This window comes from Anser cygnoides, chromosome 9, assembly GCF_040182565.1.
Source record: "Anser cygnoides isolate HZ-2024a breed goose chromosome 9, Taihu_goose_T2T_genome, whole genome shotgun sequence".
Classification (NCBI taxonomy): domain Eukaryota; kingdom Metazoa; phylum Chordata; class Aves; order Anseriformes; family Anatidae; genus Anser; species Anser cygnoides.
The window spans coordinates 14,866,282-14,890,948 of NC_089881.1; the positions used below are offsets into that span (position 1 = coordinate 14,866,282).

A 24,667-nucleotide genomic window follows, 5' to 3' on the forward strand; every position below is an offset into this window, starting at 1 on the left:
TAGCCTGGAGGCTGTCCTCAAATAGGATCAAAGAGAGCGATGGGGAAGGCTGGAGGAGTTTTCTCATTCGTGAAAGTGCCGCTGCCCTGCGGCCCGAGGCCTAGGTCTCTGTTCAGACAGGGAGGACTCTGTATTCAGTCTCAGGCTCACGACCGGGGTGGTTCTGTGGTGGTTCAGCATCTAACTCACACTCTGCATTAAGCACAAGGTACGTGGTCTTTTCCTCTTTCTCTCGTGCTGTGAATACAGATACAAGACCTGGGGTGAAACTTCAAGTCCACACGCTCCTTCCCCCTGCAGCTCCTGGCAGGCTCCTGTGGCTTAGGGCTATCAGTGGGTGGCCGCAGGTGAAAAAGTCTCCAAGGGGGCAGATGGAGGAGTTGCTGGATGGTGCAGGGAGCCTGCTGAGGAAGAGGAGGCAGGGGGAGGAAGGAAGGGAGGCACTTGTCTGTCCTGTCTTTCAAATGCAGCAGCTGTGGTACAGGCAAGGCAACACTTGGGTCTTCTTCCCACAGCCTGAGGTGTGTGCCCCTAAGCCTAGAGCAGCTGGTTGCCTCTGCGTCCCTTGTGTGGGATGAGAGGCTCTGCCCTGCGCAAGGTTATCTGCAAGTGCTGTTCCTATCCTTTCACTGCTCCTTGGTTGCAGACCCTTCAGCGAGGCTCTCTTCCGATGTGGGAGCAGTTTCAGATGCCTCCCCTGCTGCTAATCCCTTTGAGTCTGTCTGGTGGAGACCACCTTTGCAGCAGGATGCAGGCAGCAGGAGCACCCCTAGACAATCACATTCCCTGCCGCTTTGAGCAGGTGTTTCCAGAAACTGGGAGACAAAGAATATTCAGCTTCTTGAAGGAAAATGCACCAAGATATTTTCGTTCCTAGACAGCCACAGTCGCCTTCAGTGAAGTAAAGCTTTCTCGCGTTCCCTGCCTCCACCTGGTGCAGGCAACAAGTCACTGAGGAGAAATAAAACCTTTGTTAAGCAGAAATCCTCTCTTAGAAAGCAAAAACTTATATATGAACGTATAAAACCCAAGCAGAACTATTTCCTTTTCTGGGCTCCAGTTGGCTTTGCTGTGTCGCTGCTGCCTGTGGCCCAGTTTTTGCAGCAGTGGTTTCATTCTGCAATCTGCGTAACCGCTTACCTGCTTGGCTCTTAAGGCACAGCCAAGCCCAACTTCTCCCCGGGCTAGAGTTGTTTTTAAAGGCACTGCGTAAGCTAATGAATACTCTCATGATGAGTTGCAAATTTTGTTTTAATTGAATCTTTGAAGCCAAAAAAAGGGGGTGAGGGGCCCATTAAATAATTTATTTTAATATAGCAGTCAGATGATGCAGGCTCTTCTGTGTGTATTAAAAGGCCTAGTCAGCTCAGAGCTCAGCTGTGCGAGAAAAGACCAGAAAGCCAGCCAGTTTCCCTGCTCCGCTGCTGTTTTAGGGCCAGATCTCTCTCCCAGAACAGCAGATTTTTAAGGGGCCGTGTGAATTCTTATTAGGCATCCAAACATAGATATAAAGCCATGCATTGTAAACGGAATTACCCTGCGCATAAAACAAGCAAAATACTGTAAGGTCTTTTCTTTTCCTTATCAGGTTACCCAGGCATGTTTTTTAAAAAAAGTCCACCCACGCAGAGAGACTGGGGAATGCCAAAGCTGCATGAATTTTAATTATGCTAGACATGCAGCGAAGGGCTACCTTGTAAAGAATAAAGTTAATAAAGCATGGATATGGGCTTAATTCCACTTAATAAGCAGACCTGACAAAGCACATATTTTAGATGTAATTTACCCAGTGTGGAAATTGGGTACAATTCTTAAAAGGTGGCTGCATGCAGACTTTCAAACTCAGCGGTGCTTTCCTATTGGAAGAGCTTTGTTGCTATGCTGCTCTAAAATGGTGAATTAGGCCATTCAGAATTACTGGCCAGACATGGGTGTCATTCTTTTCCCCATTCAGCTACAGAAATGCACTTATACATTTTAAAGTGGCATTAAATTTAAATCTCTTCCTTAACTTTCGTGCATGCATTTTCAGTAGCTATGCAGAAAAGAGAGAGGAAAAAATAAAAGGCATACATTTCTATCTGTAGTTAGCTCCCTGTGTACAGAATTAGTAAAACAGAGATGTGTCTAATGACTGAATCTACAGAACATAGCCCATGGCTTTTGAAGGCTCTATGAAAAATAAACAGGATATTCTGTTAGCAGCCCTGCGGGAATTATTGCACTTTGCTGAGGAAAGATGCCAGTAACCTCCGTTTTGACCTAGATAGATCATTCTGTTTAGGAAGGTAAGGGAAGGCAATTCTAGATCTCTTCTCTGCTCAAGCCACCAAAGCCCTGAAATTCATCCAGGTCTTCATTTTAAACCTCAGTACTGAGGAGAGAAGAGTTTATTTATCCAGTGAGCAAAACCTCAGAGATGACAGTGAAATGTTGGCCTCCTTCCACAGCCCGTGCCTAATGCGTAGGCTCCTTTGAGCTCAGGGTGCAGAATTACTGATATTTAATAAGCGTCGGCAGTCTGCTTCTCCGGCAGCGTGCGCAGCCTGACCCTCTGCTCGCTCCTGTGTGCGGGATGGGGCCTTTCTCCACAAGCCACAGGAGGAGCATTGGGGTCTCTCCACCGTGATCACGACACGATCTTGCTTGTTCATTTTATGAATGGGCGCTGTTCTCTCCTTCCCTCTTCAAAGCGCAGGCTGTGCGGCTTCCTGGCTGGGACTGGAAGTGAGGAGGGAGCCCAGGGGAGAAAAGCTGCCTTAATAATTATATAATATAGAGATATTAATATTCTATTCGTATTTTTATAGAGAGGTAAAAGGATGTGGATAGATAGATATATAAAGAACGATGTGCCTTAAGGAAAAATGCCCCATTGGCCCAGTTCACTCAAACAATTCAAGCTCCACTGGCAGCAGCAAGGAACGTAGACGCTGCCTTCGGCCCTGGCTCACGGAGCAGCGTGTGCTGCACCACCCTCCAAGGGGGATAGCTGATGCATGGATGGAGATGGTTTCAGCTCCGTTCACCCAACTGGAAGTTGGAGGAGAGAACTTCTGCTGGCAGGGTACAAGGCATGAGAGGCTTTTCTGTTTTGCTTGGCAGCCCACCCAAGATAACCCATTTCACCTGCAAGAATGACAGTGCAGGGACATGATGAGATTGGCCTTCGGTTCTCTGGCTCGAGACCGCTCTGGGCTTGCTCAGTCTTTGTGAAAGCATGGGCTGCTCAGAAAATGTTGTGAAGCTGGGGCGGGATCCAGAGTGGTGCAGAGCAGATGCGCATGCCAGTAATGTCACCAGGAGTTCATGGCGCTGTGCCTGCATTGAGAACCAAACCCTGTGGACTACTTGGCCATCTATAAATAAAGACAGACCTGTGTGTTAGCAAATGCAATACTATATTCAGTTTCACAAGCTCTACTTTAATTTAATTCCATCACTGCAGAGGCAGAGAGACCTGGGAGAAGCATTTCTTCTCGGGGTTGCAGCGACTCTCTTTTCAGACCCACAAATCACCAGGAGAACCTGGGACCAGCTTTGTCACTGATTAGAATCATTTTTAAGTGCAGAGCTGCTGCTTTTCGTTTGCAGCTACACGAGAAAACAAATGAGTCGCATGACAAAGTAAGTGAAACTTATCTAATACAGCGGGGGATAAAACGGCATTCTTTTACCAGAGATTTGAAGACTACGGGCAGAAAGTATCTTCATATAGAGATGGAAAACCTCTTTCTTGGGAAGATATCAGATTTGCTCACATCCTTTGAAGATGAAGCTTTGGATAATTCACTGGCAGTTCAGGCAGTGATTCCCAGATTGCAAACAGCTTTCTTTAGGCCATGCCTGTACCTTGTACTGCAACACTCTTTGATGTCAAGTGAAATAATCCAGCAGAGAAAATTAAAATATGAAGCACTTTAGTTACAGGAAAGGGAAGAAAAATCTTTATTGATTGGGACAGTGAAATCTGCTCCAAAAAAATTGGCAGTGGTTAAAAAGAGATCAACAGCCAGACGTTTATATCTCTCAAACGGTTTTGAATTTCTTCCTCCCCTGTTCTCTCCTGGAGAACCCGATTCCGCCTCGTGTTGGCATGCACAGGATTAAGAGTGAAAATCAGGAATTAATGCTAGAGTTTGGCTAATCTTTGTGGTCACAATGGGTGGATATCTCACTTGCCTTTTTCCTGATGCATTACAATAGTTTAGAGCTGACGTTCATGCCGCCAAGTAGTGACACAGATTATTTTGCTGAAGTTGGTAATTCCCAGGGGGCATCCCCAGTTGGTTGCAAGTGCCCTCTTCAACCAGTATACGCGCTTCACCCCACGGCTTCTGGTCTGGATGTGCACCAGGGGCAGGTGTTCTCTTCCCAGCTGAGATCCCCTCTCCCGCTCTGTGCTCCCCCGAGTGTTTTACGGCTCATCGCCTTTTCTGCACGCAGACACGGTAGCTGTTACTCGGACCTGAGATCTGGTGAGCCACCACCCTTGTGGCAGCAACAGCAGTTACTGGCGGGGATGACCAGAGGCTACTTCTGCGCCTTCGGTTGTGTTCGGTGCAGCCTAGAGGCTGCAGACAGGGGCTGGGGCGCGGCGCTCTGCCTTGGGACCCCTGGCGGCGGAGGCAGCCCCGGGGGGAGCTAGGGGCTGCTGCCGCTCGCTGCCTGCCCGGAGAGCCGGGGAAAGCCGCGGAGCTGCTCGGGGCTGGGCTCTCGGGAGCCTTGGGCGGCGGCCGAGGAGATGCTGGGGGTGGCCGCACGCCGCTGGCTGCTCGGGGGAAGCCCGGCGGGGGGCTCCCGGCCGGAGGGGCAGAGGCGGCGCGGAGCTGCAGTCTGCTCGCTCTGCCTGCGAGCTTTTTTTTTCTCATCCGAACCTCGATCACGTAGGATTGCGTAGAGGAGGAGGAGGAGGAGGGCGAGCGGGAGCAGCTGCAATTCTCCCCCAGCCCCCGGCCGGTACCGACCCCCCCCCCCCTCCGGCCGCCGCGGGGCTGCGGAGCTCCCCGCCGCCTTGGCAGCGGCCCCGCTCGGCGTGGGCGTCCGGGGGGGGCTTCCCCGGCCCCTCCTTCCCCTCTCTCCTCTCCTCCCCCCGGCACCCCCCCCCCCCCCGTTATTCCTCGCTGCCGGACCGAAGGATGCGGGCGAGCAGCGGGCACGGCGCGGCTCCTCCTCGCCCCGCCGCCGTCGGGCGGCCCCGCGGAGCATCCTGAGCCCCGCGCGGAGCGGCAGCCGCACCCCCCGCCGTCCTCCTCCTCTTCCTCCTCCTCCTCCTCCTCCTCGTCCTCGCGTCGCTCCTCCTGCCGCTGCAGCCGGGCCCGGGGCCGCCCCGGTGCCGAGCGGCCGCAGCCCCCCGCCGGGCCGGACGATGCGGGGCGCTGGCGGCGGGGAGAGCCCCGCTGCCCGGGCACAGGCTGCGAGCAGGGCCGGGGGAGCTGCGCCAGCCATGGCGGTGTGAGCCCGGGCCGCCGAGCTGCGGCGATGTGAGCCCGCGCCCGCGAACCGGGACGCTTTTTTTTTTTTTTTAATTAATTTTATTGCATCGCCGCCTTCTTTTTTTTTTTAATTATTTATTTATTTTATTTCTTCGCCGGCCTGGTGCTTTTTTTTTTTTTTTTTTAAATTTTTTCTTTCTCTCCTTTGGGGCTGCTTTTCCTTCCCCTCTCCGCCAGCGGAGCGGGGAGGGGGGAAAAAAAAAAAGAAGAGGAAGAGGAGGAGTGCGAGCAGAAATGCAGCGCGGCTCGCCCTGAGCCCGGGAGCGGAGCCGCGGCCATGTGCGCGCCCGGGAGCCGCCGCGCTGGGGCCGGGGCCGCCCGCGGGCCGGGGGGGCTCTGACTCTTCCCCCCCAACCCCTCGGATCCTCCGCGACCCCCCCCGCTCCCCCGATTCGGCCCCAGCTGCCTCGGACGGACCTTTGCAAGCGGGGCGGCCGCCTCCCGGATTTACAAGGCGCGGGGGCGCTGCCCGTCCGCCCGCCCGCCCACCCGGGGGGGCTTCGCCGCCGACCCTCCCGCAGCGGGCTTTGCGCTCTCCGGGGACAGCAACCCCATGGGCGGCGGGGTCCGGCGGCCGGCCATGGTTGTTAGCCCGGGCTCCCTGCTCCGCCTGGCCGGCTGAGCCCTCCCCGCTGCCGGGACTCGGGGCCGCAGCGCGTTAAGCGGGGCGCCCCCGGCCCCCTTCCCCCCCCCCCCCCCGGGGGCGAGGGGCGCAGCGCGCCCGGCCAGCCCCGGCGGCGCCCCCCGGAGCGGAGCGGCTTTGGCGAGGCGCGGGGGGCCCATGAGCGGCGATGGCAGCGGCTATCGCCAGCTCGTTGATCCGGCAGAAGCGGCAGGCGAGGGAGTCCAACAGCGACCGGGTGTCCGCCTCCAAGCGCCGCTCCAGCCCCAGCAAGGACGGGCGCTCCCTGTGCGAGAGGCACGTCCTGGGGGTCTTCAGCAAAGTGCGCTTCTGCAGCGGCAGGAAAAGGCCGGTGAGGAGGAGACCGGGTGAGTACAGAGGGTCGGGGCCCTGGGGACCCGCTCCGAGGCGTGGGGCAGCCGCCGGAGCCGGCAGCTCCCGGGGTGGGGGCTCTCCCCCTCCGGCTGGGGACGGGCTCGCTCGGCGCCCAACTTTCGCCCTGGCGCATCTCCTCCCCGAGCCCCTGCGAGCATCCTTCCGAGCATCCCTCCGCCTCTGCCCCGTCTGCGAGCGCCGGGGGTCCTCCGGCGACAGAGAGCCGGTGGCTGGGTCGGGGTTGGCCTCACCCGGGACTGGATTTTTCCACCTCCCTGTAGGTGCGCTTTTTCAACAGTCTGCTCTTAATTTCTGCATAGTGACAAGGAAATCGATGAGCTGAGGATCAATTAGAATCGTGGCCATTTGATAACTAGATCCATCAAGTGCTACTTCTTGAGCGGAGTTGCATAGGGAATTTCATTAGCTCAGAAAGCTTTCCAGATGGCAGCTGCATGACTGTTGCACCTAATACTGAGCTTGTGAGGACCTAGAAATGCATTTTGGGGTTGTCTTTTCTTCCTTGCTTTCCTTTATCTTTCTGTACGTGTGTGTGTGTGTGGTTGGTCTCGGTTCCTTGTGGAAAACTTCAGCCCTGGTGTACGTGTTGCTCACATTTCCATGATGAAGTCCCACCACCGCCCACAGTTTCGGTTCCGAGCGGTGCTCTGTGCTCTCAGGTGTCCTTGGTAGGTGTGAGAACTCAGTACCTGGCAGAAGGCCCCTCGTGGTTTCTCAGTGGGATTATTATTTACTTCTTCCTCTGTTTTTCCACTGCTATAAACCACCACTAAGGTAAAGAGAAAAAAAAAAAAACAACACGGATTGATTTGAGAAGCTGCTATGAACAGGTACTTTTCTCAGGTGTTAGTATCATGGTTAAAAGACTGATGCTTGTTTACTCATCTCTTCCGTTATGCCATCAACTTGTGCAATCCTTGCATGGTTCCCCTATACATTAATATTTTGTTGATTAATCTTTTCATGAAGCCTCATTTCCACATCTGAAGTCTTTCAGTCACGACTGCAGCAAGGTGTCAGAGCTAGCTGATGGTTGCTCTTCTGGTCTCTGGTTTGAGGTATTTGACCTGCACTCAAGGGAGGAACAAAAACAGAGGAAAAGCCTCTCACCATGAAAGGCCACTTACTCTGGCTGTTGTCAGTAAAGAGGAAAGAAAATTATGGTGTAGCATTGTTGTCAGCATCCCTGGTGCACAGGCTGTGGGGCAGGGATTGCATTTAGCTAGCCAAATGCTTCAAGACTTGCAGTGGGCTATGCTATGAAAACCAGACTCTTTTAACAGTCTGTTTTAAAGCAATTACCAAAAGAGGTTGTAAACTATCTGAAATATAGCATGGCTTGACATATTCAAAGGGAAAAAAATGCGTTGCCTTTTTTTTCCTCACATTATGGTGAGTGGTAGCCTGCTGGGCCATCCTCTATATTAATTACCCTGTGAGTCCAGACCAAAAAATGGCTCTTGCCCAAAAAGTGTTGTCATTTTGTCTCAGGAATCACTCTTTGTAGGATCAAGAGTGGGACCTGGGAGTCTCACTGATGAAATACTGTCTCATTGCTCTCCATCTCCATTTGCTATTGAATGATGTAACCCAGACCAAGGACTGAGAGGGTGGGAAGTCCAGACCTGCTTCCTAGATACCAAGATGCTTTGTCGCATCACAGTTTGAGTGACTTTTGTAGTAGGATGTAGGTGGTGAGTCTTTATGGGTCCTACCACAGTGCTCCCAGCTGCACGGGTCTGATTCTGCTTCCCTTGGATTCACTAAACGCCTGCAAAGAGTCGCTGAAATCTAAGAACTCCCTTGACTTACATGGACTGTCTTGCTAAGGAAGGTGTTTAATAAGTTACACACCAGAGTAATTTAAAGAAGACTTTTTATTGACTCAGAAGAACGATCAATGCTAGTCAGTGCTGTAAAAATAGAGCTGTTCGGTCTTCAGAGCTGTCAGTCAATCACTTGTAACCAGCACTGTATTCATTTTATAAAATTAAAAATGAAGAGAAATTAATTTGCTTTAAAATGTCAGCTGGCCTTTAATAGGCTATCGACAATTCCTGCTTTAGTTCCCTCTATCAGCCTTTTAAATTGAGTTTTTTTTCAGCGTTACACCCTACTCCTGGACTCAGGTGTGCTGCTCAGGAGGCAGCGTGCCGCTGGGTTTGCTGCCACTCGGATTGTTTATTCAGGGAGTGTATTGTGCCGGATTACTTATTCATTGCAGAGTCACTCTCGTGCATAGAAAATGACATGCAAATGAATAGAAACTGGTTTAAGGGATGTGCATACATTGTGCAGTGACCCACAACCCCAGTGATTATGTGTACTTAATGATATGCTGGTTCAGTAGTTCCTAAGACAGTGAGAGGAATGTGAGAAACATCCGCGTTCACAAGGGCTAAAATCCCATTTGGAAGTGGTACACTGCGAGGGGAGCTGTTGGTGCCTTTTTAAACGTGACCTTGCTTTCTAGCTGTAGGGAGTAACCGACCAAATCCTTAGCTTTCGCAGAGTGATTTACATCTATAGTACCCAACAGGCTCTACCAAATGGAGAGCATGCTCCCCATTTTACAGGTGGTGAAACGAAGGTGTGGGGCAGTTCCCTGACACAGAGACCTAATTCCCCATGTTCATTCCAGCACGCTGCGATTTAAGCAACCCACTGCTCATGAGATTGCGATGGTGGAGCCACAGCAACGAGCACCGCCGCAGAAATGGAATCTGATGGGGCTTGTGTCCCCTCTGCTCTTTGCTTTTGTAAAAGTAGTGCTGGGAGCTTACGTCGGTTAAATGTTTATGATGTGCAACTCAGTGCCGGAACTAAAACACTCCGTAAGGATGGGTGCGAGCAGAGCTGGCACCCTGTGCTCCGCTTCACAGCTCGTGCGAAGCGAGGATGAAATTCTCCTGCTCCCGTATGGGAAGGGAGAACTCGCATCTGGGAGAAGCTCAGGCTGGCTCAGTGGTGGGCATGAGTAACTGTGGGCTTTGGGAAGCTGTGGGGGAGCAGGTCCGTGCAGGGACATCTTGTATAACCAAAGCTATCAGCGCCTAGGGAAAACAGACTGCAGAGGCATCTTGTTTGTCGGCCGCAATAAGCACGGTGCTGTAAAACCAGCACATGGTTCGTCTGCCTTTTTGACGGGCAAAGGCAGCTCTCTTGCGCGTGGTCTCCCTCTCTCTTTCTTGTGTTCTTTCTCTCTTTTATGTGTTTGGCTCTAAGGTGTGGCTTGTCAGTTTGAGCCAGGCCAAACAAGGACACTGAGTCTGATGGACGCAGCTGGAAATTTGGACACATAGGCTTAATTCCATCATTGTGAATTAATACAGGCTGCTGGCAGCAGTGGTGCAGGTGTCGAGCAAAATACGCGTATGTTGAAGACCACCTGCACAACTATGTGTATAAAGTACATCTAGAAAAGATTAAAGTACGTGTTTTGTTCTGACTGTGGTAACTTGATAGAGGGTTCAAAAGAAATCAGTGTATGGCATGGCTTTTTGATGCAGGCTCAAGAGATGTAGAGATTCTCTTAATCAGAGAGTGATAGATCCAAGAGCTGAATGCAGAAGACAACACAAATCAGCCCTATACGGCTTCTCAGCCAACAAATGGTTGAACAAAGCTGTTGCATCCTCTTTCGGGCTGAATTAAAGCAGCCGGGCATGCTTCCTCCTCAGCTTGATGCGTAGTTCTGCTGGAAGCCCTGGGCCGGTGGGTCCAGCTTGCTCACGAAAGCTGTGGCTGTTGCTTCATTGCTCATCTTCTGAGGCAGAGGGCACCCCAGGGATCTGGGCTGGGCTTGTCCTCTCATCATGGCCAGGCTGCAGAGCAGTTCTTCAAGGAGTTTGGGAGCCTTGCAGGAGGGGAAAGCAGGCCGGGGCAGCGGGCACAGCGTCCGTGATGGGTGGCGACAGGTCTGTCCGAGCAGAGCCCGGTAAAGGGGTGCCCTTCCTCGGGGAGGTGATGTTTGAATTCAGTCACCTTTGGGTCAGGCAGCAGCAGCCATTGCAGAGCATCATCTCTGTCTCTTCAGGCATCGTTTCTGTAGGAGGGATTCCAGCTCAGAATGCAGAGCTTAGAGTCAAACAGGTTTTTTCCCCCAGGAAGAAGAAGAACAGCAATGACAACAACCTGTTTTTTTTCCCTTCTTTTTTTCCTTTTTTTTTCTGATATATATTTTGTGTTCCTCGAGGAGAAGGATGCTTTTCCTTAAGGAGATCTAAAGGTTTCTTCCAAAGTGAAGGAAATGGCTCACATGTAGGAAAAAAAAAAAAAAAGCAGTAACTTAAAACATGTTTTCCCTTTGCGGTATTTCTCAGTTTGAATAATACATGGAGATTTGGAATTTAAAGTATATATATGTAGATCTTTTTACAGCAGTATAAGTAAAATATGAGAGCAACTTTAGCTGAAGGACACAGAAGGACCTTGTTGATTCAGAGATTCATTTAAAACGTTTGAGAAGTCTGTCATCTCTGTAAGCTGTTAAATGCCCCGAGTTAAATCCTGAAGCCCTTTCTGATTTCATGTAGGGTGGAAATGATGATTGAAGCTCATGGCAAAAGCACTTTTTAAGTTCTCCATCAAATTTGTCCTAGTCCTTGCCCGCTTTTGTAGCCGTCCATCTCAGAAGAGCTGCCATACCTGGCAAACCCGTGGAATTTGGCCCCTCCGGTGTCCGAATTAACTCAGCAGGTAGCTGCTGCCCGCGGGATGGTTCAGGATCCCAGCGCTGTTCTATACAGCGTGTCTGGGTGTGCACCCAGCCGAGGGTGGCCCAGCACCTTCTTCTGCCTGGTGCTCAGCAGGGTTTGGTACTGTCCCTTGTCTGCCCCTCCTGTCCTGCATCCGAGGAGTGGGGCAATGGAAATGGCTGGAAATGCTGGCATCGCCTTGCTAGCAGAGCCCTCGGCAGCACTAGCTGGATGAAGATGTGTACGCCAAGTGCTAATAAATGGCAAAGTAATCCGGAGGGGGGAAAAAAGGCTCCCTCCCGGTCGTGACAGCTCAGCAAATAGGCTTCGTTTTCTCAAATCGAGCCCCGGGGGTGGCATCGCTCACATTCGTGACTCCCAAACGTGGGGACTGTCACGGCGTGCGTCTGCGCTCGGGTGCGGTGAGGAGGTCGGAGAGCACCCCCGGGCTCTGCGGCTCTGACGTGGGGCAGGAAGAGGAGGCCGCGGGGTTACTGCGGAGCGCGGAGAGCTGAGCCGCCAGCCCCTCGCAGCACGGGCGGCAGGGCAGCGTGTCACTCAGCGAGCCGCAGTGCTACCTCTGCGCTGGGCGCCGCCGATGCCAAGACAATCTGTGGAAGCCATCCAAGCTGCTGGAGGGATGGGTGTCTTTTCTCCCCAGCGGCCTCGGGGGTAGCTGTGCTTGTGGGAGCGGTGGGAATTATTTGCCAGCAGAGGAGGTTCCCCGTTAGAGCAATGCAAATGAATGATTCCTCCGTCGCCAGCCAAATGGAAAAGATGGGGAAAAGAGGTCCGCGAGCGATTATTTTTGCTCCCCATAGAATAAAAGATGCATATAAATCGTTTTATCATTGACTGATCTATCTGGTTTTGGGGGGAAAAAAAAGGTTCAATTTCATTTGGAGAATTTTTCATGTGCATTTTTCTTTAATTTTCAGGTATACTTTTAAACAAAATGCTGTTATGAAATAAAAAAAATGAAAGCTTGAGTTCCAAAAATATAAAAGGAAGACAAAATTCTCTTCCTTCCTTCCTTCCTTCCTTGCTTTGCTGAATTCAGCATGAACTTAGAATAATTTCGGCAGACCAGATACTGCATATTTTAACAGATAAGAGATCTATTACAACAAAATTCAACAGCTTGACTCGGGCAGTGTGGAGCGGAGAGCTGCCACGGGAGCTGAGCAGGCTGCAGGAATCTCACTCCTGTGAGAGACAAACGTGATAATGAGCCTCACTGTGGTGAGGAGCAAGTGCAAGCCCACTTGGGCTTATCTGCTTTCCTTCTTTCCCCTCCCGAAACGTGCACACCAGGAGCTGGCAGATAGCACGGTGGCCAGGTAGGCATTTGTTCCGTCCCTCTGGCATTTGCTCCATTAGACCCGTCCCTCTGACCAGCCATGTGCACATCATTTCTGGGACTTCTCTGCTGCACAGTTGAAGCCAAGCTGTGATTTATTATTATTAAAATCAAAGGAAGGGTTTTAACAAGCAAAACATGTGAGGGGTTGACATCCCTTTCGTATTTGCAAGCTGCATGGCTTGGCAGGAGAAGGGGACCAAGGGTACAGAAGAGAGCAGTTCAGGGAAGGCAGCTCCAGAGGGCTAACCCTTAAACACGCGTACGTCTCCGTGTTCTGCCGGCAGAAGGGCTGCACGTTTGCCTTTCCTCCAGCTCGAGGTTAGCATCACTGCCGTGGCTGTGTTATGGTTGTACCTCAGTCTTGGAAGTGTCCTGTGAGGAACCCTGCATCGAAATGCTTGCTCTGTACTGGGGCTGCACACATTCAGTCCGTCAGGAAGCTATCTTTATACTCTCCAGTTTAATACGGGGTTTGTCTCTATTGCCTAGCTAACATGGAATTCTTTGTATTCATACATTATCCTTCGTGAGCATAAGGCAAACTGCTACGTCTATTGTTTAGCTTCTACTCTGTTCTGACACATAGCAGAGTCCTGAAATAGCTCGGCCTTTCTGGAGGCTGGCTTTACTCTGCATCTCGGTTAAAAGCTGCACTGGAGCCCCAGACGTGCTTTGGGCCCCTCACCCAGCGAACAACACTAGCAGAGATCCTGGGAATAAATTCTTTTTAAACGGGGCTTTGTGCTTTGACAGGAGCTGGGGTTTGGCGTGGCTTGGTGTCCCTGCAAGGAGATGCCTTAGGGGTCGTGCTGCTCCCAGGAGAGCTCAGAGCTTGGAGGATGTGGAGCTGTGCTGCAGCCCCTGGTTTGGGTCAGGGTGGCAGGCAGGAATAGCAACACCTCTCCCTTCTCAGCCTCGCATGTCTCTGCTGTGCCTGCAGCTGTACAGGGGAGGAAGGGCGGATTTTGTCCAGGTGGTGCTTCCTTCAGAGGAGACAGTAGCGTTCATGTTGGGAGAGCTTGGCTCCTTTGGTAGACGTCAGAAAAGGGGAGATGCGAGGTGGCTGGTTGCCTCCAACAGCGGGGGGCTGGATGTGAGGATGAAGATCCCGGGCTCGATGCAGCCACTGTGGTGGGTGCAGCACGGAGCTGCTCCCCCGTACTGCAGCACTGTCCTGGGGCACTCCTTCCCCTCCCGCAGCGTGCTCCGTATAGAGGACGTGTGACTGGTGAACGCTACCTGCCGTGAACAGGCAGGGCATCCACCGAGAGGCAATACAATTCTGTGACTGGCTCCTCTTTCCCAGCTGCAAGCTGATTGTGGTCAGGATAAAGATATATTAAAAAAAAAATGTTCCTTTCTCAGGAAAAGAAAACTTGAAATATTTGAGCGTTTTTGATGGCAATGAGGGAAGAAAAGAGCCAAGCCTTGGGGTTAATCGAACATGCTCACTTAATTGATATTTATCTAGAACAGCACGGTTTGCTTTCCCCTCCCCTTGCTGGCTGCACAGATAGTTTCTTAGCAGTTGCCACCCATCTCGCCAGACCTGCCAAATAAATACATTCTCTTCATTCCCCAAAGCAAAACTGTTTGCAAAAGGTCAAGTTGCATGGGACTGCTGCAAGCGAAGCCAGGCTGCCAAAAGCCAGTCCACGTCTTCTGGAAAACTGAAAGACAGGGAGAAATTAGCAAGAAGGCACAGCAGCGTTGGCTCCCCGGGGACCCGAGAGCCTACAGGAGATGCAAGAGTCGCACACATCGGACCCTCCGCCCCGCCCGGGGCTGGTCCTTTCCCTGGCACGGCTCCTGTACCCAGGTCTGGGTCTTAATTGCTGGCTGCAGGCACCTCACATCTCAGTTATCGATCTCCAGCCACTCGTGCATGCGTCCTCCGGGGACCGACATCATGCTCCAGTGGGGATTTCCTGTGACAGTGGCTAAAAGGGCTGGCAGAGCTTGCGGTGCTGCTACCGGTGCTCTGCTGGCTTCTCGTAGCTTGGTTGTCTGCTCTTCAGGACGGGATCTGCCTGCCGGCTGACACACAGCATCGTCATTTACAACTCATAAACATTTATTTTGGCTTTTATTTCATTTCCTTCTGTGCCTTCTCCACTTCCTTAAACATTTCATCTGTTAGTTTTATTTCTTCGTTTTGACAAAAATACATCTCTGCTTTCCATGAAATAAATCCTAGATTTTAGAACTAGAGCCTGCTGGCAGCTCCTGAGTGATGAGAAACCCCCAGCTGAAGTTTGGGATGCTCGATCCAAGTTCCCATGTGGCGAGAGGCTCCTGGGCGGCCGGAGAAGCAGGAGCTGCAGCCAGAGACCTGTTGGACATGCAGGATTTCTTTTTCGCTCTGTCTGCATTGTGTCATCCTGAGCACATGAATCCCTGGGGAGAGATCTCTGTGCTTACAGCTCTCTCCCGAGCCAGCAGCAGGGCAGGCGGTGAACTTCCCTGTCTCATTGGGACCCTCGGGGCTGCCCGACGTGGGGAACGAGGTGTCTGCAGCAAGACCCAAACCTCAAAGCATCACTGAGCAGCTCCCTATTTAAAACAGAGCTTTAGATGGAGAGAAGTGGGTGGTGGCTTCCCAAAACCACAGGCATTTTTGGTAGGTTGAAGGAATCTTCTGGCTCCACTGGTAAATTGAAATTGTTGTGCAGGTAAACAAAGCGTATTTTCACAAAGCAAAAGGAAGGAAAGAGGACTTGGAATTGCACGGCAGGCTTTGGCTGGTCTTAGCATTATCTTGCTCTTTGAAGTGTAATCTTGTTTCAAGGCAGAGTGTCACAAGCAGCACGTTTTCTGTATGCACATTTTGGTGTTGTGTAATAATTGCCGAAATTTAGTAACATCATAATTTTGGGTCAAAAAACGCTTGCAAACCGCTACAGGAAGGCTTAATCTGCATTAGTGCAGTGGAGCAAAAAAGAAAATCTCGAAACACAGCCCGACTGGTTCCAGCTTTGATTTTTCTACATGCCAGGCTCATTACCTGTTAAATAAAGAAGTCTAACGCCTCTCATCCCTTTGGAGAAACGCTGAGGCAGCGCGGGAGGAACAGTGCATCAACAGGAGACCTTAATGCCTGCTGGTACTGCGTGCCTGCACGGTGACACTGGGACCCTGAGCTGCCACCCAGTGACCACACGGGGCTCATCGACAGCATCTCCAGGGATTTCTTTCTGCTCAGCCCTTGTTCAGAGCGTGTTCTGTCCATTTTCTATTTTAATGAGTTTACTTTCCTGAGCTTGTGGAGCCGAGCAGAGGAACGACGTAGGCGTTTCCATAGTGTGTTTTGTTTGCGTGAGGGGCTTCTCGGCATTTCTGCGGTATTTCAGGCCTGTCGGGTTGCTGGAGGAAGCAGAGAGCTTCGGCAGCTGAGAATAGCACAGATCACAGCGCCGTGGCAGGCGTGAACAGCAGGGATGGCTTCTGCTCAGCTCGGGCTAGGACTGTTAGCGATGGGGGGCCTCGTGGGGGAGCAGGGGACCGTGCCGTGGAGCCCTCTGACAAACTTGGGGTGCAGAAGTGTGATAATGTCACCACACAAAGGGGCCACAAGTTTGGCTAGTCAAGCTCTAGCCCTGCACTGATACCAGGCATGCGTCCCCCAGGCAGGTGTTTCTTAATCTTGTTTTTTCACCCCGCGGAGCAGATTCTAGGTCCTACCCTGGTAGCATTGGTAGAAGCATTACCACCGTAAATCTTCTTTGTAGGAAACCAGGAAGAAACCTGGTGAATTCACAGCGAAGAAGTTTTGTGTTGCGCATTGGAGTAAACAAACCAAAACACAACCTTGCTAACATAAGCAGCAAAGTGCTGCCACAAAATCGCCCAGGATTTGTGACCCATCAAACATCTCCTTCGGATGAGGTCCTGCAGGGTCGCACGTGGCCCCGTAGGAGCCCCTTTCCCCCTCCATTCCCATTTGTAGGGTGAGAGGCGCTGCAAGCGTGGGGAGCGGGCAGAGCTGCTTTTCTCTCCTCCCTCCTTCCAGCTCCGGGCAGCAAAGCCCGGCAGCACGCAGAAAGCAGCAGCTCGGGCATCACCGTCTGAGCCTGCCTTCCCTCCACGCTCTGGGGACAACATAGCTGTGGTGACGCCTGATTGCTAAATCTTACTTCAGCACAGGAGCGTGGATTTTCCTCCCGATGTTTCTTTGCGTGAGCTGCTCGGGAGCCAGCACCGGCGGACGCAGGCTGGGGAGAAGCTGCTGTGGAGGGGCTCACGCGTGGCTGCCTCGTGGGGTCACGTTTGTGCCCCCGTGAAATGCGCTCACGGCTTGTGGGCTCACACATAATGTTTATGCTATCCTCCGTTTCACTCTGGGTGAATATGCTGTAATTTTGGCTAATTACACAATATGTCAGGAATAATTGCAGGGTTTTCCTCCAAATAAATAATATCTCTTGTGCGCTCTGCTGTCCATACTTATGAGCTTGCCTTAGCCTTTAGTGGCCAAGGCATCGACTGTGCTGCAAAATGACAGCTTAGGAGCTTTAGCTACAACTTCTGGTCCGTTAAAATTCTCGTTTTCTTAATTCTTTGCCTAAGAAAGCTCACCCTGCCTAAATCCTGGAACAGCCCTGCATCTCTCCTTCACACCTTCAGTTCCTATCAGGCATTGGCTTTCTCCTCATCAGAGCTGGAGTCAATATAGAAGTAGAAGATTGCGCTTTAAAGGAAAAGATTTTGAAAGTTCGACTGCTGCTGAAACACACTGGATCAACAGCAACACAAACCATGTCCTGGGGGAGAGGAAAACAAACCCAGGAGTGCAGCTGTATGAAGAATTGATTTTTTAGCTCTCTAGTCAAATAAAAGAAGTTTGCAGGGAGGAGGGGATTCAGATCCAATGCAATATTTCATTCTTCTTAAAATGAAACTTCGGCTTTCATCGCCAACTCTTAAAATCTTTTTTTTTTTCATCGCATTTCCAAAGAAAGCATTGTCTCAAAAGAAAAAAATCAAAACGTTTACACTTTTCAGATCTCTTTTCTCCCCGTTAATGAGATGGAGTTTGTGTATAGCTTCAGCTGCTCTTACTCTGCGTTTCTGAACAATAAAAGTATTCAGCTGAATAATTGCACCCAGAGGTAGTCAGCGACTCTGTGCCAAAATAGCTGGTGGCAGTGAGGCCATCAGTCCTCTTCCTCTTGTCATCGCATTGCTTTCAGCTGTGGTGGGCTTTGGGGACGTTTTTCGGGCCTTTAGCGCTGGGGTGGCTGTGCCATCCCTAGCTTGTGTGCTGGAACTGCTCACGGGGGGTAGCTCACGTGTCCTGTATGCTAGTTTGGCATTTGCTTTCTAGGAGAACTGATCCAAGACTTGGGACCTCTTTTTCCTTGAGCCCTGGACCCGAGATGGCTGTCACACGGGGTCAGGACCCAGGGGAGCGGGTGAGCTGCGGGCTGGCTGCTGCCTCCGTCTGGTGCCCGTGGGCTCCTAGGAAGAGGTGGGCTGGCAGAGGCGTGCAGCAGTGGCCCCGTGGCTGCACCCCTCGTTTCCAGTGCTTTCTGTGACTCCTTCTTCTGTCCCTTGCCTCGTGCTCGTGTTAATATCTCTGTAAAGCCGATTCCCTGGACATGGGAGGGCTTGCGTGAACACCAGTGCGGTGCAAACACAGCCTTTCCACCTCCTCTGTGAGGGAGCAACAGCCTTCCCTGGCGGGTCTCGGCTTTGTAGCAGCGAAGCAGGCGTCGTGCAGGGCTTTGTACGTGTCTGCTCCTTGGTAGAGGGGTGCGGGCAGGAAGCTGTGCTCAGTGCCGGAGGGCTCATTACTATTCCTCCTTGCAGACATCAGCACAGGAAAGGAAATCACTTCTCTGGATGCTCTTTTTGCTTACAAGGTGCCATTCTGCTCTAGTGACTCACCGACAGTGACAAGGGGTGATTGCTTTGATGGGTGCTGTCATCAACGTGAGCCCATCATCCTTCTGAGTTAGGGAAATGTCATTTTCGGAAGCCTGTCCTTCAGCTGCAGAGGCCATCCCTGTCAGCACAGCCTGTTATTTCATGTAATGCATCCTGGAAACACCAGTTGGCTCGCTGTAGTTATTAGCCCTGGGTGGAGATTTACACTTGAGATGAGTAAATACACACGTGCCGTGGAGCCCTATTGTCCCCGAGCCATTTTCCTCTCAAAATAAATTCCCTGTAATTGGAGGGTGGCTCTAACCCTGTAATCACGGTGGACTGGAGCTAGGCATGGCCTTCGTTCTGCGTCACCAGGAAAGGATCAGCTGTCTGGTGCCCCCAGCATCACCGTCCGCAGGAATAAATGTCTTAGCATCAGTCAGTCTCTGGTTACACCTCTCCATCCTCCTTGTGGGCTGGGTGAGGTGCACATGTGCTAAGCCCAAGTGGCTGTATTTAAACCAAAGAGGTTTGGGGCAGCTCTGCAAGGTGGGGCTGGATGCCTCGCTTTGCTACGGAGCCTCCCGGTGCTGGGGCAGCCCCCTCGTTCTGCACTGCACACGCTCCTTTGCCCCCTGCCAGCCTGGAGCTCGGGACGCCAGGGGCTGCACTGCCCAGTCCCTCCGGGACCTGCCAGTGGTGGAGCACGTTCCTCCGCTCAGAACGATTTTACTGTGATTTTTTGCTATGGGTAAACATTTTATAGGGCTGGGAAACGCCCTCCTTGCCTCCGCCTGCATGCATTTTCATACTCGGTGACTCCCATGGGAGCCAAAAACGCTCAGCGCTTTGCAGCGTCGTGCCCTATTTGCAGAGAAAGGGTTTCCTGCCTCCGCACCTGAGTGGCACGGTTGGAGTGTCCTCCGGGAGCCCCGCGCGTGGCTCAGGAGGCTCCGACCTGCCTGGTGCACGGCTCGCTGCAGGTGCAGCCCCAGACACCGGTGCACAGCACCTGCTAAACGCTCCTGCTCCACTGTGGTCGCAGCTCGTGTCGCGAGGCACCCCTGCTCTGCAAGGGCAGCGGCTCCCGGCGCAGCTGCCAGCACTGTTATTCCTCAGCTTCCCAGTTTGGGTGGGTTCGGTGAATCATCGTAGTGAGCTGAGCCATTAAACTTCTGCCGACAGTGATGCGTTTAATTGGAGAAAACCACTTACTTCATCTTAACTCCCAACGCCCCAGAGAACCCAGCAGCTCCTGGGTGGGAAAAAACCCCAACACGTTTTTCTCCTGCAGCTTTTCATCTTCTTTTTCTCCCCGAGTTCTGTGCCGATGCCTGTCACCATAGTAATCTGCATGGAGCTCGCTGGTGCATTTTTGTGCCGAGTTAGTACGAGCCTTCATTAACACCGTGCTTCCGAAGGGGGATTTCGGTGCCCTTCCCTGTCAGCGTGTGTTTGCGGTATTTGGCTTATTAAGTATTCTGGAAGCCGTCCTTTTCAGGGGAGGGAAGCTGCAGTTTCCGTGGTGGCACTTGAAATGCGGAGTTAATCTAAGGAAATTAGAAGCAGTTTGCATCCCGACCCGAATGCTGGTTTCGGTGCGGGTTTGAGCGCAGTCAGTGAGTCATAAATCAGCCTCCCATTATGACAGCCGCAGCCTGAACGGAGGAAAATGAGAATAATGGAAGGTGTAAAATCCAGCCTAAAATGCTTAATTGCAATAAACAAACGTTTAAAATACACTTAGGTGGAATACACTCCTGAGATGCATTCCAGGCCCCCCGTTTACAGTCCCATCCTCAGCAGAACTGTTGCACGGGCGCCAGGACAGTCAGCAGGACGCCCGGCCGGGGCTCAGGTCGGCACAGGAGGAGCTCTCCTTCGGCAGACCGCTGTCCTCTGCTGGGCAGCGGGTGCTGGCCAGGTTTGGGAGCCTGCCGCTGGAGCCTCAGCCAGCCTTGCTGTGCTGGGAGCAGGCAGGGGCCTTGAGTCGGAGCCCATCCTGCTGCAGAAAGAGGGCAAATTGATGAGTCTCCTGTCAAAATTACTCAGTAGGTGCCTTCCTTCTGCCTCGCTGTAGGTTGCTGGATGTAAAATGGCTGCTTGGTGCGTGAGCTAGAGGACAATGACAGCTTATTGTGCGGAGAACAGTAACCCAAGAGCTTCAGAGTTTAAGCTATAGCAAACACAGAGGACCTCTGGCACTTCTGGAGTGAATTTAAAAGCAGTTCTGCACCAGCAGCCTCTGGTAGAGGCCAACCGGAGCATCGCTGCGAATTGCTGGAGTCCTCGGAGCCAGTGGCTCCAACCCCTGAGAGGTCACTAAGCCCTTCATCTTTTCAAGAGGTTATTAAAGCCCTCAGAGATCCCTGCCATTAACTCTGCGTTGAGATTAAGGTGGCTCCTGTGAATGGGGCCTTGCTGAGTCCCCCCAGGTTTCCTAGCCCAAAGCCTCGGATAGACACAGCAGCAACGAGAGGGGTTCTGGGAACTGCAAGAAGCGAGGCCGTGGCAGGCTGCCTTCCACAACGGAGTTTGGGCTGGAAATCAAAGTCACACCCTATTCCTTGGTCTTTCAAAGCTTGGGGACTAGATTTTATTGAGCCCCCCTGCAGCACATGATAGAGAATAAGGTGGTTTTCACCGTGGGGTTTATGCTGCAGCACGTGCCCAGGCCGTGTTTGTACCGCTGCTTTGCCGACAAGAACAGGTGAGATCGCGCTCTCAGTGGGGCTCTGCTGAATGCAGCGTTGGGTGCACGATCCCACAGCTCCCCTCTGCATTTAGGGGAGTATGTCTTGCTTGTGTGTTTCCCGTTTTGCAGTTATGGGGGGAGCTCCGTGTTCACCTTACACAGCAGAAATTAAAGGAGAGGTCATTAAAGAGACAGTGATATTTTTGATAAAAAGCTTTTCTCCCAGTGACTCTGCAGAGCTTTTACTCTCTTTCCTAGCGACGTAGCAAACACCTGCAGCAGTGCCTGCATTTTGGGGGTGAGGGATGTGACTGTTGGATAGCTGATTTCAGCATGATCCCCTGGCCTCTGCAAGCATGTGCCTGGAGAGCAAACAAGATCGGTGTGAGCACCCTGCACTCCTCACATCCTTTGGGAAGCCCCGGGGGACGCAAGCTGCCATACAGCGCAGTGGCAGGAAGCACAGCAGCCCATGCTGGATGGAGATGGCTTTAAGCCCCAGCAGCAGGACAGCTGAACTGCATAACGCCAGCATCGCATTACCGTCTAAGTAGTGACGAGGAGATTAGCAATCAGATCATGACTTAGTTGCCCTCAGCTGTATCAAATGGGCCAGGAAGTTAAAAGCAAGGCATGCAAAGCTGGGGAGCTTGGCCTGGGGAAAGGGGAGCAGGAGAGATGCTGCTCAGGGGAGGTGCGATGAGTTGGTTATTGGGTGACTGGTTTAGGAAGGAACAGCAGTTGAGTGCTGTGTCTTTACCTAGCCTGACAGATGCTGCAGACCAGGAGCAGAGCCATGAATTAGCTCTTGCTCTCTGGTACTGTCCTTGGTCTGCTCTGTGGCTCTGCCCCCCAGGGATGTTTCTGGGGGGCAATCTTCCCCTGTGCCCTCAGGGAGTGTCATGTTTGGGGGATCTGAGTGCGCTGCCTTGGTGTATGCAGTGGGTCTGCTGCATTTTTTCTGCCATGCCTCAGCCCTGAAGGGCTGTGTATGAATGGCCAGAACAGGATCTTTAATGTGAGCATTCTAACGCTTAATGGTATGCCTTATAAAATAAGGACAAAAACATTCCTTTATATATCCCGTGGGGATCCTAATAGCATGGGGCTGCGGTGGGAGTACATGTTGCATGGAAGTCTCTTGTGCTCAGTCAGTACTTTGAGATCAAGGCAGTCATAACTTTTTTCTTAAACCCATTCTGAAATGCTTGGCTCTGTCTTCAGGGAGCCACTAAGTTGCAGCTGAAGCCTTGTCCATGTTAGTTTAGTTCCATTTCTGTAGGGAAAGCTACAGCAGAACAGACGAATGTACGGAGGAGCCTGAGTGGGAGGAATGGGTTTAGCTCAAGTGTGTTATGCCATATTGCTCCTTTAAAAGCAGGGAAATCTGAGTTCCCATTGCTACACGATGATGAGGTTAAAGAATAGATCAGAGCTTGATTTCTGGTGAATTCTGAGGGTTATAGGAAGGAAGTGGTCAAGGAGGGGCTTGTGCTTGGCTGTGCTGCAATTTTTTCCTCCTTTTTTATGGTTTGTTTCTGTCTCCTATTTATTATAGCCTGGGGCAGTATCACGGGGGGAATTTTAGACAGTCTCAGGGTTGTCTTCTCCCCCAGTGTTTATTGAAGGACTGCTCTCTTCTGTTTTTTGTTGCTAAAGTATGGAAAGCTCTCAGCCTTATTTAATTGTCTTTCTGCCTTCTGCTGTGACTTGCCAGGATGTCCCACCATCTTTAAGTGACCAGGAGACCTGCTGCTTCTGGTATTAAAAAAAAAAAAAAAGGGCAGTGTAGAAACCATGATTGCTGTAGCATAAGGTGTAGCAATGCTGGAAGACTGATAAAATTGTCATTCTTTGTGGCTGGAAAGAAGTGATGCTAAAATATATGACAACAGTAGAGAGACTCCTAAAAGCCACCTGCAGAGTTTTGCCTCAGGGCTAGCAGGAAAAATCTTACCTTGTGATTACACACCCCTCTTCGAGTAATAACTCTGTAGTGAGCTTTGGGAGGAAGATGGGTGCATCCTTGTTAAAAGCAAGCTTCATGTAAAATTTTGTCTGTAGGCCTCCCAGGCACGTTGCTTGCTGCACGAATGACAAGCCCCAGTGTCCCACTTCATGCCCAGACATCAGGCAGGAGATGCCCGGGGGTAAAGCAGCCCCTGAGCTGCCACCGGCATAGCCGCTCCTGTTTGCGTTGGTCCCTTTACAATTGACAGAGAAATACGGGCTGTTCCAGCACCCTGTGGAGCTGGGTGCCTGTGGCTTTGGGATGCAAAGGGACTCCTGCTCAGGTGTTGCCTGTGTTGTGGAGCAGCCTGTGCTAGGTGAGATGAATCCCTCATCGCCCGGACAACTCCTTCACCCTCCTGGGCTGTGCCCTGCGTAGGGGAGAGAGCTCGGTGCTGGCCGCGCACGTCTCTGCGCTGCTTTTATCTGTTCAGGAGGGTACCCAAAGGTGCAGCTGCTCGCCAGTGCTGCTCCTCGCCTCTAGGAAGAGACCCAAGGAAATGCCGAAACCAGAAGAGGTGAGACCTGTATGTCTTACAAGAGCTTTCTGGCCCTTTGGTGTCTGGAAAAGGCTTTTGTTTGCTGGTGCTGTAGGGCTTCAGGAACAGGGATGCTCCTGCGGAGAAGGATCTGTGCAGCTCAGAGACAGGAACACTGCTGCTGTCAGACGGCGTTAGGGACGGAAGGAACATGGTGGTTTTGTGCGTGGCGTAGAGCTCCCTTTTGCTCCCCTTGAGCTTACTGTGAGTTTGGGAGTGAGCCTCAAACTTCAGCAAAACCAGGTCAGAAAAAAGTGCATGCAAGATAAGATTTCTCTTTCAACCCATCCCTTGGCAGGCATTGACTGAGAAAAGCCCAGGATTACGAAGAAGGTGGTTGTTGAAGCTTGAGTCAGACCTTGGCTGAGTGTTTGTCAGATCCGTGATGAAAGAGGGATGCTGGGGCTTTACCCTGTGTCTTACTGTGGTGACACAGCCTTCTGGTACAGCCGTGTTTTCATCTACAGCAGCGATGCAGGGGGGCTCTAGGGGACCTCGGGTGCTGTTTTGATAAGCTCTAAGATGATAGGAAGCTACTAATGATGAGAAGATCTGCTTTGTGTTTTACTCGGTAGGCTACTTAGTGTAAGTGGGAGAGGTTTTTAACTTCTTCCAAAATGATTTGCATGATCAAAGTATAGCTTGGACCCTGAAAGAAAAAGGCCTTCTGTCCTGTGTCTAAATTGTCTTCCCTACAAAGGAGGAAGGGTCAGGACTGGTTTTTTATCTCTGCTCTTATCCTTGAGGGGCTTTAAGACAAGGTCTTTCCCCTTCCCCAGTACACAGAGAGCTTCAGGCTGCAGGAGTGTCTTTAAATCCGTCCTGCTGGGAGCTCTTCCATTTTGTGCAAAGTACTTAAACATTAAAATTTAACCAGAGAGTAAAAATGAGGCTGAGACTCATTCAGGGACTTAAACACAGGTCTCATGCCAGAGAATGCCCGTTAGCGCCTTTACTCTTGTGGTATTAGATAAAGGGGGAA

The 24,667-nt window shown here is 51.6% G+C and overlaps 1 protein-coding gene across 9 annotated transcripts in view; it reads left to right on the forward strand.

Moving 5' to 3' along the window:
- Positions 1-24,667, forward strand: part of FGF12 (fibroblast growth factor 12) — a 227,292-nt gene that overhangs the window by 124,872 nt on the left and 77,753 nt on the right. The window contains exon 1 of one of the 9 annotated variants that reach the window (XM_048076685.2): positions 5,588-6,485. The exons of 7 other annotated variants lie outside the window; for them this stretch is intronic. In XM_048076685.2, coding sequence (XP_047932642.1) covers positions 6,287-6,485 — 199 coding nt within the window. In that variant the 5' untranslated portion in view covers positions 5,588-6,286. Of the gene's footprint in view, positions 1-5,587; positions 6,486-24,667 lie in introns of those variants that run through there. One more of the 9 variants, XM_067002495.1, reaches the window with a different exon arrangement.